General features: G+C 60.0%; 1 protein-coding gene across 1 annotated transcript; it reads left to right on the plus strand.

Moving 5' to 3' along the window:
• The first annotated feature begins 1,174 nt into the window (after positions 1-1,174).
• On the plus strand, positions 1,175-7,437 carry CBX4 (chromobox 4). Its single transcript, XM_038546388.1, has 5 exons — positions 1,175-1,320; positions 1,478-1,521; positions 2,666-2,731; positions 4,877-4,943; positions 5,212-7,437. Exons 1-5 carry the CDS (start codon positions 1,252-1,254, stop codon positions 6,625-6,627), a joined length of 1,662 nt encoding a protein of 553 aa, XP_038402316.1. The 5' UTR covers positions 1,175-1,251; the 3' UTR covers positions 6,628-7,437.
• The last annotated feature ends 11,962 nt before the right edge of the window (positions 7,438-19,399 follow it).

Raw genomic sequence — 19,399 nt, forward strand, 5'->3', positions numbered from 1 at the left:
GGGGGGGGGGGGTACCGGCAGAGTCGGGACGGGCGCCGGGCTCCCCGGCCACTGCATTCACCTCCCCTTTGCGCGGCCTCGATGCGCCCCCGCTCCGCCGACACCTCTGCGCGGCCCTCCCCGCTGCCTCCTCCGACGATGCCCTTCCCGGGACGCCACCGAGGCCCCGAGGCCCTCGAAGCACATCTGGACATCCCCTGCGCCCCCTCTGTGGTCGTCCCCTCGTCCCGCTCGGCCGCGGGGTGGGGGGGGCGGGAGGGGTGGCTGCTGCAAACCAGACTTCCCGCCTCTGCCCCACCAAGGAGAGCGCCACGGGTGCACGGGGAGCGGCTCGGAGTCGGCGGAGGCCCCCTCTGGTGAGGCCCTGGAGCGCTAGGGCCCCTGCCTGGCTGCGCCTCTGTCCTCTGCCCGCTGTGCCTGCCGCGAACCCCGTTCTCTCCTTCGCCCGGCGCCTCGCCTCCCTAAATGCCCGGGGCCTGGGGGGGGCGGGGCGGGGCACGCAGGGTGGGGGGCGCGAGCTGCCCCGGCCCCGATTCCGCCCCCTGCCGGCTGCTCCCCCCCCCCACCCGGGTCTGCACATGACGCAATTCTGTGCAACTGGTAACTGCGGTGGATGCTTCCGTGGCCCCCGGCGGGGGGTCCCCGGGCGGTGCACACCGAGCCTGGGAGGCGGAGGGGCAGGCCCAGGCGCCGAGCTGCGGGGAGGGGTCGCCGTGCAGATCCCGGCCCTGTCACGCTCCCCACCCGCGCTGCGCCCCCAGCCGACACACCTCTCCCGCCGGGTCCCGCTCCCTCCCTCTCCCCGGCCCGCCGCCGAACCCTCCCCCTGCACCTCCCCGGCGCCCTCCTCCTCCGGCCCCCTCCCGCGTCCTTCCTTCTCCCCCCCCGCACCCCCCCTCGCCGCCCAGGCCGGGGGCCTCCGGTAGGCCCGGCTGCGCCAATCCCGGCCGCGGCCCGCCCCCTGACGCCGAGCTGGGCCCGGCGAGGCCCCGCCCGCTGACGTCCGGATTTGCATGAGTTCTTGTGCAGCCGCGGCCCGGGCTCAGTTGTCTGAGCGAGCGCGAGCCGGGAGTCGGGGCGGCGCGGGCAGCGGCGGGCGGCCGGGCTGTGCCGGGAGAGCGGCGGCGGCGGCGGCGGCGGCGGCGGCGGGCGAGGGGCGCCTCGGCCGGGGCGGCAGCGGGGCGCCGGCAGGAGCTAGCAGCGTCTGCAGCCGCGCCGGCCGCCCGCGCCCCGGCGCGCTCCGGCTCGGCCATGGAGCTGCCAGCTGTTGGCGAGCACGTCTTCGCGGTGGAGAGCATCGAGAAGAAGCGGATCCGCAAGGTAGGGCGGCGCGGGCGCGGGCGCGGGGGCGGCGGCGAGGCGGCGGGGAGCGGCGGCCGGAGCGGCCCGCGAGGAGGCGGGGAGGGGGTGGGGAGGCTGCGGGCCGGGGCCGGGGATCCCGCGGAAGCTGATGGAGCGCTGTCTCTTCCCCCCGCAGGGCAGAGTGGAGTATCTGGTGAAATGGAGAGGCTGGTCCCCCAAGTAAGTAGCGGCGGAGGGGCGGGGGCGCCGGGTGCCGCGGCGCGGGGCTCGCGGGCTCCGGACCGCCGCGCTGGTGGGGCGGTGGGGGGAGCGGACGGGAGGCGGGGTGGAGGTGGGGTGGAGGGTGGAGGGTGGAGGGTGGAGGGAGGAGGGGGTGGGGAAGTCGGTGGCAGGCACTGGGGAAGCCGAGCCGCCGAGCCCGAGCCCGGCGCCCTGCGTTGTGCTCCGCTCTCCGGGAAATGCCATCACTAATTTATGCGCTAAAAGGAGCCGGAGGAGCTGGCGAGGCGCGGGGCCGAGCCGGGGAGGCCGGCGGAGGGAGGGCGGGCGCAGGCACTGACTGATGTGCAGCAGAAAATGGCTCCTTTCCCCCTTCCCTCCACCGAACGGCTCCATATTGCAAAACCAAAAAAAAAAAAAATTAAAAAGCGACGAAAATGCGATGGTGTGCCTCTTCCCTCCTAGTGGTGCGGGGAGAGGAAGAAAAAAGGCAGAAAATGTTGGGGACTGTCACTGCGGCGCTTTTGGTGGGGGATTTTTTTTTTTTTTAATTTGAAATGCGAAGGCACCGGATGGAGACAGACGCGCAGGCACACGCACACACACACGCGCGCACACACACACACAGAGGCGTATTTTTATATTGCTGTGTATTTGGGGGTGCTTGCCGGTGACACCGGGCTGCAGGGCTGCGGCGGGGGGGTGGGGGGGGCGCTTGGCTGACGGTGATCGGATTAGGGGTCAAATGGAGAACAGCTGAAGCCCTCGCGGAGACTCGGGAGAGGAGGGGGACTGCGACTTTGCCTCTCGGCTGCTTTGCACGCAGGGTTCCTGGTGAGCAAAGTGGCTTTGGAACATGTCGCGGGGACATGCTTAAAATTCTTGACAACTGCAAAATAAACTGCTAGTTTCATTTTTCTTATCCCTCCCCTTTCTTCCTGCCCTTGTGTGTTTATTTTGACTTGGGGGGCTGGCTGTCGGGGACCGTGTCAGGCCTGCAGCAGCCCCCCCTCCACCCCCCACATGCACAGCTACAGAGCTCTCGCTCCCGAAGACAGAGTAGGGCCTTATGTCATTCCCCACCTGGAGGCCGCAGAGCTGGCTCGGTTTTTTTACGCCGTGTCCCCTCCCTTTCCTTTGCAAGATATAACACGTGGGAACCCGAGGAGAACATCCTGGATCCCCGGCTGCTGATCGCCTTCCAGAACAGGTGAGCGTCCCCCAGCAGCCGCGACCGCATATGGGAATGGGAGAGGGGACCACGCAGCAGCAGGAAAGAGGGGAAGGGCCTGGAGGGGCCTGCACGGGCACGACTGCGGCCTCCGCTCCTCAGAACCCACGTCCTTGGCGGTTGCGGCAGCCCGGGTGGGGGCGGGGCGGGGCCGGAGAAGGCGAGGCTGCTGTTTTGGGGGGAACTGCCAGGAGGGTGCATGCGGGTGGCCCTGCCGCTGCCCGGAGACCTGGAGGCGCTTCTGGCCACCACCGCCCCCCTTCCCCCGCGGGCCCCCCTCGCGGGCCACCTTAGGGCCCCACCCCCGGAGCCTAGGTGTTCCTGTCCTGTAGCCACTGGCCGCTTGGCACCAGCACCTCTCCGGGCAGCTCCGAGGGAGCTGGCATTGTGAAACCGCCGGACGTCACAGAACTGAACTTAACCTGTTGGGGGCTGGAGAAAACTTGACAAGGCCTTACCCGCTACCCCAGCAAGCTCCGAGCCCCAGGGAGCTGGGGATAAGCAAATCAGTAGACTCTGTCTGGTGCTGGGTGCCCTTCACCCCCCGCCCCCGCCGTTCAGTGGGTGTGGGTCCCCATCCTCGGGGCAGGGGGGACTTGGCCCAAAGGGTGTGGGATGGGAGCTGCCTGGTGGTGGAGGGGCAGCTTGCAACCAGGGGCTCATCCTTGTGCGCACAGATGCTTGTCATGCTGCAGCTGCTGCAGCTGGACCCACCGCCGGTGGCTGTGGTTCTCTGTTTCGGGGAGGACAGAGGGGGGAAGGGCGCGCGGGGAGCAAGGGAGGCGCGGCAGGCGACCGTGGAGCCGGGCCACCCCGCGGCCTGCCGTCCCCCCTCCCCCCTTTATTTTGCATTATTTCCTGTGGCGCGTTTGGCGCTAAAACTGTCAACTCTAGCCCCTCGGAGCAGGCCACCGGCGGGGAAGTTGCTCTCCCGCGACGCGGGGGGGCGCCGAGGAGGGATCCTGCCCCGGTTCCACCTGGGAGCTCACCACCCTGTAACCATGTCAGCGGCTGATGCCATGTTGCATAATGGGTCCCCGAAGAATTAAAACGCAGGCTGTTGCAATGCCACGCAACTTTGCAGTCAGGCCCCCGGCCCGGCCCCCGGGCCTGGCGGAGCTCCCCTGGGTTGGCCCACGAGCAGGGGGGAGCGCCTGGGGTCGCCGGAGAGCCAGTTTCGGGCCCGGGAGCGGGTTGCAACTTTGGCAAACGCTGGAGAGGTACCCCCTTCTCCCACGGAAGGCTGGGCAGTGCCGGGCGGCCTGACCCCCAGCCTCGGCTTACCCCGCCAGGCCGCAGGCGGCCGCCACCTCTGGTGGGCTTTATTAATTGGGAAGTCGAGGGGCTGGGAGCTGGGAGCCCCGCGCGGCCGGAGGCGGTGCCTCTGCGCCCCGCCCCGGCCTCGCCCCGCCCCGGCCTCGCCCCGCCCAGGCCGACCCCGAGCCGGTTCACCAGGTGGCTGCGAACCTGGCCGGGCCGTGGCCTCCGCGGCCGCCCCCGCCCCCAGCCCCTAATTGGCTCATTTGCCGCCGTGTAAACAAGGACGCAGCCCCTCCCCCTGTTTAGTGCCTGGCTTTTAAGAAAACGAGTCCTCCCTTCTGCCGGCGGCACTCGTTATCTGAATCTTAATGAGGTCATTAGCATCCCGTGCCTCTGACTGGGAGGGACGTGTTCCGCGCACACCTCGGCCGGGCTTGTGTGCATCCCCTGGACCCCCGCGCCCACCTCACTCGGCGCAGGGCCACGGGCCCAAGGCTTTGGCACCCGTGCTGGCGACCTAGCGCCCAGCTGCTGCCTCCCCGGCGCCCCGCAGAGAGGCAAGGCTTGGGGGGTGGGGCAGTTCAGATGCAGATCTCAGAGATGGGGGAGCCCTTCGCGGAGGACCCTTGGGGCAGAGATGGGTGGGTGCGGGCGCAGAACGGGGCTCTGGGACCTGACCGAGGCGCCCAGCTGGCGGCACAGGCGACCTTCTGCCCTGAGCTCTTGATCCCTCTGGGTCCTGCTGGCCTGGCTGCTCGCAGAAGGGGGTGGGGGGCCGGCGTCACGGCAGGTCGGATCCTAGCAGGGGCGTAGGTCCCCCCTGAGGCTAACAGTGCTGCCCTCTATTCCCTCCCACCCCCCCAGGGAACGGCAGGAGCAGCTGATGGGGTATCGGAAGAGAGGGCCGAAGCCCAAACCGCTGGTAGTGCAGGTGAATATACTCGGTGGGCCCCGGCCTGTCCATTAGTCTTCCCCTGGACCTTGCCACCCGAGCTGCCTCCAGGCCCAGAAGGCAGGACGCCTTGTTCTCCGGGGCACCCAACTCCGCTTCCCTCCTGCTGGACCTCCCCACACTGCCCCTATAACGCAGCTGCTGACTGCAGTGGGGCTGGGACACTCCTGATGCCCTGGGTGTGCTCTGGGCTGGCCCCAGCCCTCTTTTCTCACCTGCCCCTTGCATTCCCGCCCCCTTCCCCCAGGTACCTACCTTTGCCCGCCGCTCCAACGTGCTGACTGGTCTCCAGGACTCATCGGCAGACAACCGCTCTAAGCTGGAGCTGGGCGGTCAAGGCAAGGGCCAGGGCCACCAGTACGAGCTCAACAGCAAGAAGCACCACCAGTACCAGCCGCACAGCAAGGAGCGAGCCGGGAAACCCCCACCGCCGGGCAAGAGTGGCAAGTACTACTACCAGCTCAACAGCAAGAAGCACCACCCCTACCAGCCCGACCCCAAAATGTACGACCTGCAGTACCAGGGCGGCCACAAGGAGGCGCCCAGCCCCACTTGCCCGGACCTGGGCGCCAAGAGCCACCCGCCCGACAAGTGGGCACACGGCGCGGGGGCCAAGGGCTACCTGGGAGCTGTGAAGCCCCTGGCAGGTGCGGCCGGGGCTCCCGGCAAGGGCTCAGAGAAGGGCCCCCCCAACGGGATGACCCCGGCCCCCAAAGAGGCAGTGACGGGCAACGGGATTGGAGGCAAGATGAAGATCGTCAAGAACAAGAACAAGAACGGGCGCATCGTGATCGTCATGAGCAAGTACATGGAGAACGGCATGCAGGCGGTGAAGATCAAGTCCGGCGAGGCCGCGGAGGGCGAGGCGCGCTCCCCCAGCCACAAGAAGCGGGCCGCCGAGGAGCGCCACCCCCCGGCCGACAGGACTTTCAAAAAGGCCGTGGTGGCCGAGGAGAAGAAGGCGGAGGCCCCGGCCAAGAGGAGGGAGGAGGAGGCGCCGGGGCCCGGAGACCCGCAGCCCCAGGACGCCGCCGGCTCCCGCAAGCTGTCCCCGACCAAGGAGGCCTTCGGCGAGCAGCCCCTGCAGCTCACCACCAAGCCCGACCTGCTGGCCTGGGACCCGGCCCGGAGCTCCCACCCGCCCTCCCACCATCACCACCACCACCACCACCATCACCACCACCACCACGCCGTCGGCCTGAATCTCTCCCACGCGCGCAAGCGCTGCCTCTCCGAGACCCACGGCGAGCGCGAGCCCTGCAAAAAGCGGCTCACGGCGCGCAGCATCAGCACCCCCACCTGTCTGGGGGGGAGCCCGGCCGCCGAGCACCCCGCTGACGTGCCCCCCACCGCCACCCTCCCTCAGCCCGAGGTCATCCTGCTGGACTCGGATCTGGACGAGCCCATAGACTTGCGCTGCGTCAAGACGCGCGGCGAGGCCGGGGAGCCCCCCAGCGCCCTCCAGGTGAAGCCCGAGGCGCCCGCTGCGGTGGCGGCCGTGGCAGCTGCGCCGGTGGCCGCAGCCGAGAAGCCTCTGGCTGAGGCCCAGGACGAGCCCGAGGAGCCGCTGAGCGAGTTCAAACCCTTCTTTGGGAATATAATTATCACCGATGTCACCGCGAACTGCCTCACCGTCACGTTCAAGGAGTACGTGACGGTGTAGCTGGAGGCTCGGGAAGGGGAAGTGCCATCCCCGCGGGTGGCTTAGCACTTGGTGCCTGGGGGCGGGCTCCTCCTCTCGCCGACCGCGGGAGCTGCGGGGCCTGCCCGGTGCGCGCACGCCCGGAGCCGCACCATCCGTGCCCCTCTCTCTGCGGTGCGCGGCTCGCTCCGGGCTGGGGTGTGCCCCCCAGCCGCCCCCGGGCCCCTTCCACGCGGTGCCTGCGGGTCTCGCCCCCCACTGGCCCCGTCCCCGCGGTGGACCTCCCCCCAATCGTGGACCTCCGGGACTGACCGGGAAGCCGCGCGCCTCGGTCGCAGAGTTATAGTATTATATTTTAACCGTGCTAACTCGTCAAGTGCAGACTTTACTCCCGTTTGTACGTGGTGTTATTATTGAAATGTATTGTTTGAGCTCAAAAGGCCCGATCACCCCCTTCGGGCTGATATATATATATTTATTTGTAGGTATTTATATATTGAAATATAAAAACCTAGATTTATGGAGTTTCCTCTAGATCATGTTATATTCTATATCAGACAAACTATTTTCTGTTGCCCTTTCTTCCTGTTCATTCAGTATTTCGGTTGATTTCATTTCCTCCCCTTCCTGGAACTGCAATACCAGTAACGTTGGTATATATTTTTTGATACTGTACACATGGATGTGTTGTTTCTATGTGCAAAAAAAAAAAGTTTGTTTAAAGGCTAAACGAGCTCTCTAGAACCTGCTGCTACTAGAAATGTCTAAACTATAAGCTTCCAATTATTACCTGCTTGAATGTAAATATTAAATGGAGATGTTGAAGGTGCATTTTCCGCTGTTTGAGACAAGCGCACAGGGAGCGTTGGCGGGTTCGGGAGGCGGCTGGACCCTCTCCCCCCCCACCCCACTTACACTCTAGGCCTGGGGAGGAGACCTCCCCGCGTCCTGCGTCCTGCGCTGAAGCCTTTTTTGCTAAAGCGAAGCGGACTGGTGGCAGGGGCGCCTCTGCCCTGCGGGAGGAGTGACCCGGCTCCCCGGAAGTCGAGAGGCGCGCTCCCAGGGAGAGGGGAATTCCTGCGGGGGGTGGAGGAGGGGGTCCGCGTCGCCCCCGCTCTCGCTCTCGGGCGCTGGCAGCTCCGGGGATCCGCGTGGTGGGGGGAGGGGTGCAGGGACTGCAGGGGGGTAGCGGGTGGGGCTGGCCCCCTTGCCCCGCAGCCGCGCCCGCCGGGCACCTGCTGATCCTTGCACCCACCCACCCGGTGCGCCACACGCCCGGGCGCCGGCCCCGGTGGGGCAGGGGTGTCTCTAGCAATCCCTGCCCGGTAAGGCAGGTTCCGCGGGGAGGGGACCCTCCCACCCTCTCCGGCGTGCTCGCTGGCATCGCTGGCCCCGCCCCGCCGAGGAAGCCGCCGAGGCTCTTTCTCTGCCAGGCTCTCTCCCCGGAAACCACCAGGCCGGAGGCTCCGGCTGGAGGCGCAGCGAGCGCGGCCGGGGCAGGGGCGGGGGGCTTCCTGCGTGGGGGAGGGGAGGGGCGGGGGGGGAGGGGGCGGAGGCCCGGCCCACCCCCATTTCCCCAGCGAGCGAGGGGACTGCGGGACCCCGTGCCCCAGGTCGTGCTGTGGGTGGCGAGGCTGGGGCCCTGGGTGTCGCGGGGCAGGAAGGGGTTAAGGGGTAGGGGGGAGTGGGCCGAGCCCAGGGTCGCCCCCCCCTGCGCCTCCCAGGCTGGGAAGGCCGCCGCGAGGCCAGCTTTCTGCAGACGCAGCGATCTTCCTCCCGGCTGGGGCGGCCGCGCAGGGCCAGGGGCCCCGGAACTGGGGCCCCCTGAGCCTCCGGAGCCCCTCGCCCGCGCGCCCGGGCGGAGGCCGAGCCGGTGCGGGGCGCCTGGGCGGAGGGAGAGGTCAGCGTGCTCCAGAAGGGGAGGGGGCGGCGAGCGAGCGGGGCTGGGAAGGCCAGGGGAAGAGATAGAGGGCCAGGAGGGCGGGAGGCCTGAATGCGGACAGTGTGGCCAGTGTTGGCTGCAGGCCACCGGCGGCTGCGGGTGGGGGAGGGGAGCCCAGGGGGGAGGGGAGCGAGCGAAGGGAAGTTCTAAAAAAAAAAAAAAACCGTTGGGAGTTTCTAGCCTTGGCTTTTGTGAATTGTCCCTCCCACTACCCCCATCACCCCAGCCCCCTTTCCAGTGAGTTAAACACTCCCCCCTCCCCCCTCCATGTAATGAATGCCCTTTGCCACCCTGGGAGTGGAGGGAGGGGTGATCTTGACTGCTCCTGGCAAACTGCCTGCTCAGCACTAGAATTGGGCCTGTCGTTCACTAGCGGGTAGACAAAGGCGCATGCCAGGCAGGGCTCTCGCTCCCTGTTTTTCTGGTAGAGGAAATCTACAAACTCAGGAGAGGGAAGGGGAGCCCCTTGTTCAGGTCTGCACCATTGGTGACTTGGGAGTGAGCCTTAGCCCCCCCCACACGGTGCCCCTCCCACCCAGTGGGTGGCCTCTGCCCAGCTGAACCCCCCAGGAGCCCGGGACCAGGGAGGTGGTTGGGGGGGCATGATCCAGGATGGCACTGTTGGCAGCAGGGAAGAGAAAAGTGGTCCAGGACCATCCCCATCCAAGAGAAGGTGTGGCCTGCAGGTGGCCTGAAGCCTTGAAAACCTGGTGGCCTGGCAGCAGAACTTCTGGGACGGATCCTGAGGAGGGTGGTCCTAGGCAGAGCCTGGACCCTGAGGTCAGAGGGCTGACAGGGGGACAGACACATGGGTAGGTCAGGACGAGCCACAGGGATGCCAGAGTCCAGCACTCATTCTGGCCCCAGGAGCCTGCCATGTGCTGAGCCCCTCAGACCCCCGAGGCCCCACCAGAACAGCTTGTTCCATTCAGACCCCACAGGGCTTGAGGTTCCCTGTGGGACTCAGAACAGCCTGTCCAGGGCGGAGGGCACCGCCTGGTTCTGCGCTGATTCTAGAGCCACGCTGTCTGCTCCACCACCCTGCAGAGAGGTATTCCACGGCCACTTGACCTCCGGGACCTCTTAGACGCATGTGTGTCCAGGGTTGGGAACAAATGAGCGGGTCGGGAGCCCTGGCATCGGGACAGGGGGGAAGAGTCCAGTAGCCCCAGTTCCTCTGGGCGTGGACCGATTCTTCGTAACTGGGGGCTGGATGTCTGTGGGTGTGCCGAGCCCTTCACAAGCAGAGGGTTGTCCACCCTCCCTTTGAGCCCAAGTCCAGGAGGCAGAAAGCAGGAAGCTGAGACCTTAACCCTCCATACTAGGAGACCCAACCTTCATTGTTTTTTCTTCAATGAACTTTCCTGAAGGGGCTGAGAGCCTTGAGCATGGAGAGCTGGAGCTGACCCGCCATGAAGACCCGGGCTCTCGAGTATCCCTTCACCCCTCACCAGCCGGGTCCCAGACCCTAGCACTGCCTGCCCTGTAGCTTGTACCCACTCCAACTCCCTGTCAGGAGGTCAGCCTTTCCCTCTGCTCCACGTGGTCTTTGCATCCCCCCCCCCCCCCCCGCCCCGGGGTGCTCTGGAGCTAGGGTTGCCTGACTTAGCACATAAAAATCTAGGATGCCCAGCTGAATTTCAGTTTTATATGGAAATGCATACTTTTTTAGTAGGTCTCATGAAATATTGGAGATATACTTTAAAAATGCATTGTTTATGCAAATTTGGATTTCACTGGACATCCTGGATTTTATCTGGAAAGGCCATTTGGGTCCTGACTAGTCAACATGGTCAGTCCCTGCCTGCAGGGAAGTCTCACTGCCCCCTCCCCGGGAGGGAGAAGGCTCAGAGAGCTTAGCATCAGGGGTCCTGGAAACACTGTTATCATGACGACACTGAGAGTGTTGGCCGGGCACAGAATGCTTACACTGGGGTCGCCACCTTGATTCCAGGTGGCAGTGAGGTAAGCACGCGGCACAAGTGGACAAAGGAGTGGGGGAAAGCCAGGTAGGGTCCACCCTGGGGCCCTGGGTGGAGGCCCTTCCTCACTCCCACCCACCCCAAACAAGGAACTTCTTGAACATACAAGGAGGGGCAGAACAGGTCTAGTCACAGCATCCACTGTTCCCCCCAAGAACCCTGCCCTTCCCACATCTCAGCTTCCTTGTCACCTTCCAAGATGTGCCCTATCAACTGGGTCAGGAGAGAGCCTTGAGCACTTCTGGAAAACCCCCTAAGTAAACAGATAGGCTAGTTTTTCACCAGGGAACATTAAACATGGCTTGTCAGTTCCAAATGCCTTCCAACGACTCCTGGTCTGGAGCCTCCGCGTGATGGAGGGACAGACACCCAGTGATGTTTACCTGGAGGCTGACTGCCAGCCGCCCTCCTCTGTAACCCCATGGGCACCAGCAGGCCTCTGCTTGCTGGATTACCCGTTGACCTGGGACCCCAGGCTGGGTCGCCGAGAATGACCCTGGAGCATCAGAGGGTCAGGACGAGCCCCCATGAGCCGGACCCCCACTTGTACGGAACCAAATCCCCAAGCTTTGCCAGCCAAGTTTCCTCTGTGCTTCCCTGTTACATTTGCCGTTCACCTGAGAAGCTAAGGGCTCCGAAGAGGACAAAATTATTCTGGACACACTAGTATCCAGTTCAGAAAGCACTGCGTCCACCCCCACACACACCCACCCCATGCCCTCCGCGCCTCCCTCTTCCCATTGCAATTACTGATAACAGCTGACATTGGCTGCGCGCTCGTGATGAGCGGGGACCTTAGAGGGATGGTCTCACTGAGCTGAGGCATCTTCAGCAGGTAGGTCCAATCACTGTCCCGGTCTCACAGGCGGGGAGAGGAAGGCTTAGAGCCTCGAAGAAGCTGTCCAAGGTCCAACATCCAGGGCTTCAGAGATAGACGTCTCTATCTCCAGGGGCTGTCCTCCCACCCTCCAGGGTGCTGTGGGTCCTTCAGAGGACCAGCTCAAGCCCCATCCCCTCCCTGTGGTTGTTCTAGATAATTCCAGCCTTTTACCAAGGCTGGCTGCACCCCGAACTGGTGCAGGACTTATTGCGTCCCCCCAGACCATCGCCGACTGCATGCTGCAACATACACGTTGTCCAAGTAGACACAGGCCTGAGCCCCTCAGCAGGCGGGGGGCATGTCCTGGGTATGTTCTGCATTCCCAAATCTTGTGCACAGCTTAGATAAATACCTTGGAATCAGATGTCTTCTGTGTACGGAGTCCCGTGTGTGTGTGTGTGTGTGTGTGTGTGTGTGTGTGTGTGTGTGTGGTGGGACAATGAAGTGTGGTCCTGCACTCCAAGTCATACTCAAGGGCCATGGGCCATGGAAGGACCCCGAGCTGTCCCCAGGGCCTCAGTGCTGAGGCTGCAAAGCAGAGACGGGGGACTCAGGCCGATCCCTCTCTCCCCAGCCCGTCACCGGTGCGAGAGCACACACACACACACACACGCACACGCACGTGCACATTCAGCTGCTTTGGGGTGGGAGGTCCTTCCACCCCCTCCTCCCTCACCTGATCCATTTGTGAGAGTTTCAGGAGGCTCTAGGTAATCGTGTGGTAATTGAATTTAGGGAAACAGACCCTAAGGATAATCCTGGAGTCAGCTCCAGGAAGGATCGTGGTTTAATTTCCGTACTTAGCTGGTGGCACACGTTATACGGGTCCTGACAGCCCGCTGCCTGCCTCATCATTATATATTTCGTTTTAACGTGCGGTTCGGAAGAGGAGAGAGAGGGAGAGAGAGGCGCGTCGGTCCCGACACACATACCCACGCTCCGTGACGACGAGCGGAAGACACAGCACACACGTCTCTTTTATTTTCATACGTGCTCTTCATGTGAGCCATGTGGATAAGGCCTCACACGTCGTAAGACCTCACTGAATGTCACTGGTGACTATTATTTCGCTTAACTAATTCCCTGCAAGTTCTCAAACCTCGGTAGGGGCAGAGAGCTGGCCTTACCCAAGGATGTCCCAGGTGCGTGCACATTCGAGTGTGTGTGTGTGTGTGTGTGTGTGTGTGTGAGCACGCAGGGCTGGAGCAGGGTCACAGCAGTGCGGCCTGGACTGGTGGGGAATCCTCTGCTTTGCTGCCTGAGTGAAGGACCCTTTCAAATACACCCTGGAGTTTAATATTGCCAACAACTGGCCCTGACTCCTTTCAACCTGAGCCAGGTGTAATGTAAACCTCCCTGGATTTCCTCCCTTTCCTGTTTCATCTGAGAAATTCTTCACTAATTCCATGGTATCTGGTTTCTCATTGTTTCTCTCTGCTTCAGACAGCCCCTTGGGGTGGGCTTTGGAAAGGTGTGCTTAACACTCTCAGCTGTCCAAAATGACACGGGCTCTCCCCTCACTACCACCACCGCCCTCCAAAACCTCTGAAAAGAGGCTGCTCGGCCTGTCAGGGCACTATAAGCCCTAAGGCCCCAGGGAAAGGAAGCAGAAGTCTTTGCCCAAATCCCAGAAAGGTCTTGGGTGGTCACTTCCCTCCTGTAAAGCGGTATGCAGATTGGGAACAGGACAATCATGTTAAGCTCTTTCGTGATATAATGCGGAGATTATATGAATACAGCAGAATAATGGTAAACCACGCATTCTTTGTTGAGGAAGTCCTGTTCAGGGGTGAGGACAAGGAATAATCCAGGGCGGGTGGAGGAGGCCTGGGCCATTCCAGATGCAAGCAGGGGACCATCTATTTTCCTCTGACTCTCTAGAGGAGGTGGGGTTACAAAACCATGTGGATGATGGGGGGTGGGGAGACAAGAGCCTGGCAAGCAGAATCCCTCCTATGAGCAGCGGAAGCGAGCATCCTTATAGCCATTTCCTGCTTTGTTTTTTGCATTCTGGACTCTCCTGCCGGTGCTGAGTGGGGAGGAAGCACCAGGGAGATGCAAGGCCTGCCGGGCTCCTCTCAGCCTTAGCTGTGTCTTCCCACCCACCCCCGTCCTCTCTCCAGGCACTGAAAATTATTTATGTTTGCAAATTGCTTTTGACTCACATGAGTTATTCTCTTGCCTGCCAACAGGTCTGGGGATGGGAGAGTTCTCGAACCGGCGAGCTGAGAAATCAGGGTGATGGCAGAAGGAGCACTGATGTGAAGTCACAAGCCCTGGGATCTGGTCCCAGCTCCATTGCTGCTGTGCCATCACCTCCATGGCCTCTGGCCTCCGGTGTCTCATCTGCAAGGGAGAGGGTGGGTGCGAGCTCTCCAGATCCTAGAGACTCGTGGCTCTGGCCTCCCCTGGGCCGGTGACCCCCAAAGAGACACAGATGAGGTTGCACCAGCCTCTTCCCTACTCCTGCACCAGCACCTGGCAACCCTGCTGCTGAGCACTGCAGGGTAGAAAAGCACCTACCCAGCCCTGGCCTGGAGGGAAGAGGGGGACAGGGTGGCGGGACAGCCAGGAATGCTTCCTGCCTTCATGTTTTCTTCACGCTTGTCCTTACCCAGGCCTCTTCCATAGATGAGGATGAAGACAAATGTCTGCAGAGGAGGGATCAGGGTGGAAAGTCCCTGGGGCTGGTCCAGGAGAGATGCACACAAACACCCCCAAAACCATCCTAACCACGAGCACAGGCAGAGCAGGATCAGCTCCATGGCAGGTGGATAGAACCACCTGCCCTTCAGGGAGGGACGGATTGGCCCGTTGACCGTAGGGTCATGGAAGCTGGGAGCAGAGAGGGGCCATTGAGTTTTTAAGTCCTTCACTCTACAGATGGAGAAACTGAGCCCTCAAAAGGCCAAAGTCAACATCAAGGTGGATTTCTTTTTTTTTTTTTTAATTTTTATTTATTTATGATAGTCACAGAGAGAGAGAGAGAGAGAGGCAGAGACACAGGCAGAGGGAGAAGCAGGCTCCATGCACCAGGAGCCCGACGTGGGATTCGATCCTGGGTCTCCAGGATCGCGCCCTGGGCCAAAGGCAGGTGCCAAACCGCTGCACCACCCAGGGATCCCTCAAGGTGGATTTCTGATCATTCTCTGCCCACAAGTGGGTATGTGTGTTCCAACAAGGATTCGTGCTCACCCAACTCACTACAAAACTGAATTTATTAACAGGGTTAATGATAACAGAACTCAAAGGCCAATGGCATCGCCATGAGTAATGAGCTGCATGCTGAGTGCCATGGTCTGGCTTCTAGTCTCCAGACTGTGGTTTGGGGCTTAACCTAGAGAGAAGACAGGAGGATCTGGTCTTCTTCCAAGCCCGTGACCACCCGGGGCAGGCGGAGGGGGGGGGGCGGGGGATGAAGGCTGTTAGGGGTTCAGCTCTCCACAATGGCAAGAAATCTGCTAACCTCAGAGCTTGGAGTTGGCTCTGCCTTGGCAGAAAGGTGATATTTGCTCAGCCTTGGGTCTAGAGTTTGGGGTCTCTATGCTCCTTCATGAGAGAGGAACTGTGGTGGGCAGAAGGATGGTAGGGAGAGGGACTGTCCTGCAGCAGGTCTCTCACCCTGAAACCTGTCCTTTCTCCTGGGCTCAGGGGTGCATTGTCCAGAGCAGGAGATGCCCCCTGGGTAGATTCGGGTGTCCCAATGGCCCAGCCTCTCCGAGCAAGCTCTCATCAGTCCCATTTGCATCCTCTTAGGAAAGAAGCACCATGCAGAGGATGCACCGGGTCTTCAGCTGTGGGCTAACCTGGTAGCTGGTGTAAGTGGCACCTGCACACATCTGGTAATTTGGAGAGAGAGAGAGAAAGGGAGAGAGAGAGAGGAATGGGTGAGCCAGGGCCAAAATCAAGGAAGGAGGCGGTGGCAGCAGAGAAAAATGGAAACCAGCCGGGACCAGCGATAAAGAGAGAGACAGACACAGAGGTAAAGGAGACCAAAAGAATAGGCACAAGGAAACAACAGAAAATGCTCAGAAACAGAAACCGAGGGGTGCCTGGGTGGTTCAGTGGTTGAGCATCTGCCTTTGGCTCAGGGTGTGATCCCGGAGTTCCAGGATCAAGTCCCACATCAGGCTCCTTGCATGGAGCTTGCTTCTCCTCCCTCTGCCTCTCTTTCTGCCTCTCATGAATAAATTAAAAAAAAAAAAAAAAAAAGAGGGATCCCTGGGTGGCTCAGTGGTTTCCCATCTGCCTTTGGCCCAGGGCGCGATCCTGGAGTCCCGGGATCAAGTCCCGCGTCAGGCTCCCAGCATGGAGCCTGTTTCTCCCTCTGCCTGTGTTTCTGCCCCTCTCTCTCTCTGTCTATCATACATAAATAAAAATAAATCTTTAAAAAAAAAGAAAGAAAGAAAAGAAAAGAAAAAAAGAAACAGAAACCGAGACGAGAAGCAGATGAGGACGCGAGTTGGTTCAGAAACACCAGGTTGGAGGGAATCAAAGTCAACATCACCAATCTCGGGACAAACTGGCAAGTGCCTCTTGACGTGATGTACTGACGAGGACAGAACATCCCTCGGGTGGCATTGCCGCCCCAAATGCGGAGCAGGATCTAACCATGCAGAAATATCCAATGTGTTCTCTTCAAACCGCCAAGGTTAAGGTACCAGAGGAAGGCAGAGGCCCTGTCCCAGGTTAAAGGACACTCAAAAGACGGCATTGAATGCAATTCACCATCCTGTCTTGGCTCTTGAAGAGGAAATACACACTCACACACACACACACTACTTATAAAGAGCATTGTTGAGAAAATTGACAAAAGTTGCATATGGACTGTGGGTTAGTATTGGATCAATGGTAAACATCCTGACTTCAGTAACTGCACAGCGGTTGTGTAAGAGAGTGTCCTTGTGGGATACCCGGGTGGCTCAGTGGTTAAATGGCTGCCTTTGGCTCAGGGTGTGATCCCCAGATCTAGGATCGAGTCCCACATCGGGCTCCCTGCATGGAGCCTACTTCTCCCTCTGCCTGTGTCTCTGCCTCTCTCTCTCTTAGTCTGTGTCTGTCATGAATAAATAAATAAAATCTTAAAAAAAAAAAAAAAGAGTGGCCTTGTTCCTAGGAGAAACACACTACAGTATTTAGCCATAAAGTTTCCAACATACCCTCAAATAGTTCAGAAAAAAATATGGGAAAAAATACATATATATATATATATATATGTATATATATATATGGAGAGAGAGAGAGAGATAAAATGATAAAGCAAATGGGTAAAATGCAAATAACTGGGAAATCTAGGTAAAGAATGAGTGGAAATTCTTTTACCACACTTGCAACTTTTCTGTAAGTTGGCAAAAAATACTGAGTTGATATTCAAAAGGGAGGTGCGTGGAACCTCCCTGCTGAGCTGGAGGACAGGTGCTGGCTAGCACTGGCGCCCTTCCGTGGGGCTGAGAAGAACCTGAAGAGCCTCCGCCTGCAGGTGGGCCTGAGAACCAGCTTTCCAGCAGCCGAGAACATCCGGGCAACTTGACCCATCCCTTGCCACCTACTTGAAGGCTGGGTTTTCCCAACCCTTCACCCCATGACCTCAACACAAATGAATGGAGGTCCAGGAGGGTGGGCCCGCAGCTGCTGCCCTGCACCAGGTCCCAGCCACCTCCAGCTCACACCACACAGCAAAGTCCAGCCTTGCTCTTTGGCCACGGGAGGAGAGGGGATACAGCAGAAAGGAGGGAGGGGGGATACAGCAGAAAGGAGGATTAGGTCATCGGACAGACAAGGCTCCACGTGCCAGCTGCTCTGTGGTCACAAGTTCTATGTCCTGGGGCTGGTGGCTCTGTCCCCAAATGCTCCCCAAGGCTGGCCCATTCTTACCATTTGGGTTTCCTAAATATCTGCTCTTGAGAGACTTCCCTGACCAATGACTACATTGTAGTATCCTGTTTTTTCTTCTCATTGATTTGTTGACTTGCCTTGGGTGTCTCTGTGTGTGTGTGTATCTGTGTGTGTGTGTGTGTGTGTGTGTGAGAGAGAGAGAGAGAGAGAGACAGATTTGGCTTTATTCAGGGCTCTGAGCAGGTCATAGCGCTAGAGGTGAGGTCTCCCAGCCTCTTCCCTGCAGACCTGACAACTCAGGGGTGCTGTGAATATGGACGGGCTGACCAGACACTGTGGTCCAGCTCCAAACTGCCTGGGCCTCAGAAACCCTTAGTCATGTGGTCTTGTGAAGAGACCCTCAAGAGGAAAAGCATCCCTAGGCCCCCAGATGGCCCTCCTCATGCTGACCTGGGTATTCCCATGAGGGTCACACTTTTCCCCTGTCTCACTTGACCTCCAGAGACAGGAGCGAGCAAGGCCAACACAAAGCAGGCGATAATGTTGCCTTGCCAGCCAAGTTCTGAGTGGAGAAGTGAGCCAGTGAGTGAATGAAAACCTCTGATGGTTTAGGTGAGTTGAGCTCATAATTTGGTTTCTTCCCTAACACATATGACACTCGAAGCACGAGACAGACCTCAGTTAGGCCTGAGCTTTGTCCCCTCCCTGAAAGCTGGCACTCCAGAAAGCTCATCAGAGGTGACATTGGCATCCCAAATGGAGCTGCTTCCTTCCCCAGCCTAATGAGGGCCCAAGGAGACCACCCTATTGAAATTCAGGTCCTAAGGAGATTGGAAGTAGCTCAGAAGGTGTTGAAGAAAGGCTTCAGAGTCACATCCACTGAAATTTGTTTACCGCTGCTGGCTGCTTTGTAGCTTCCCTTCTGACATTGTTGAAAGACCTCAATACCCCCCATCCCCCTCACCCCAGTGCATTGTAGGGAACACTCGGCACAGGCCAATTTAGCTGATCAGATCTTGGCAAGTCAGCAAGTAGGGACCATATTGACATCTAAAACATTAGAGGCGATCTCCTGGTCTGCTCCGGCCGCCTCCCCAGCTGGCTGGAGAGATGAAATGTGCCTCCAACTCCGGACCAGCTGGGTCTCTTGTGGATCAGCCATCTCTTTGTCTCATGCACGCCTTGTGCAGCCAGTATGGGGATTGCCATGTTGAATGATTGCTGACAAAGGAAGAAACTGACTTGTGACCTAGTGTCCCAAATTCCCATCCTCAAGATAAGAGTGGGCAAACAGTCAGATCTATAAATAATGCTTCCTGAAGCACCTCACAGACTTGGCAGGCGCGGGCGGCTCACTTGTGTCTTCCCCAGCCCAGAGCTGGCCGGCTCCCTCCCCTGACCTGCGGAAACCCAAATGCAGGAGCCCTTCTTGCCTTTCCCCACCTTGCGCAGAATCTTTAGGGCCCATGAGATGGTTCTCATCCCTCCACTAGCCCGCAGCCGTGCAGCTGCCTGGAAATTAACTTTGGTTAATTTCCCTCCGTAAGGAAATTAAGGCTCCTTAAGAGCCCTCCTTAAGGTCTCGGATCCCCAGTGCACCTCCAGTCTGGGTGAGGAGCCTCAGCCAGGCTGACTGAGAACATATCTAGAATTCCAGGCCATGGCGATGGGCTCCATCTTGCCCTGCAGGTACCCCCATGTGACCTCCTGTCTGTTGATGTGAGCAGGAGGCAGGGGGACACATCCCCGCCTCTCTCACCGCCATAGCCAGTCTGTAGTTACTGGACTTGGTCTTTTTTTTTTTTAATTTTATTTATTTATTCATGAGAGACAGAGAGAGAGAGATTGGCAGAGACACAGGCAGAGGGAGAAGCAGGCCCCATGCAGGGAGCCCGACGTGGGACTCGATCCTGGGACTCCAGGATCATGCCCTGGGCTGATGGCAGTGCTAAACCACTGAGCCACCTGGGCTGCCCCTGGACTTGGTCTTTGTCCTGGTTCTTCTCTCAGCTACCAAAGGGATCATTTTTGTCATAGCTTATAAGGCATTTTGTTCTCTCTCTCTCTCTCTTTTCATCATCAGCTCGACTTCAGAAGAGATGCCCAAAGTGACACCAGCCCCTGGATAAACACCACTGCCTGGTGCCCCCGTGA

Source organism: Canis lupus, chromosome 9 (genome assembly GCF_011100685.1).
Source record: "Canis lupus familiaris isolate Mischka breed German Shepherd chromosome 9, alternate assembly UU_Cfam_GSD_1.0, whole genome shotgun sequence".
Lineage (NCBI taxonomy): Eukaryota > Metazoa > Chordata > Mammalia > Carnivora > Canidae > Canis > Canis lupus.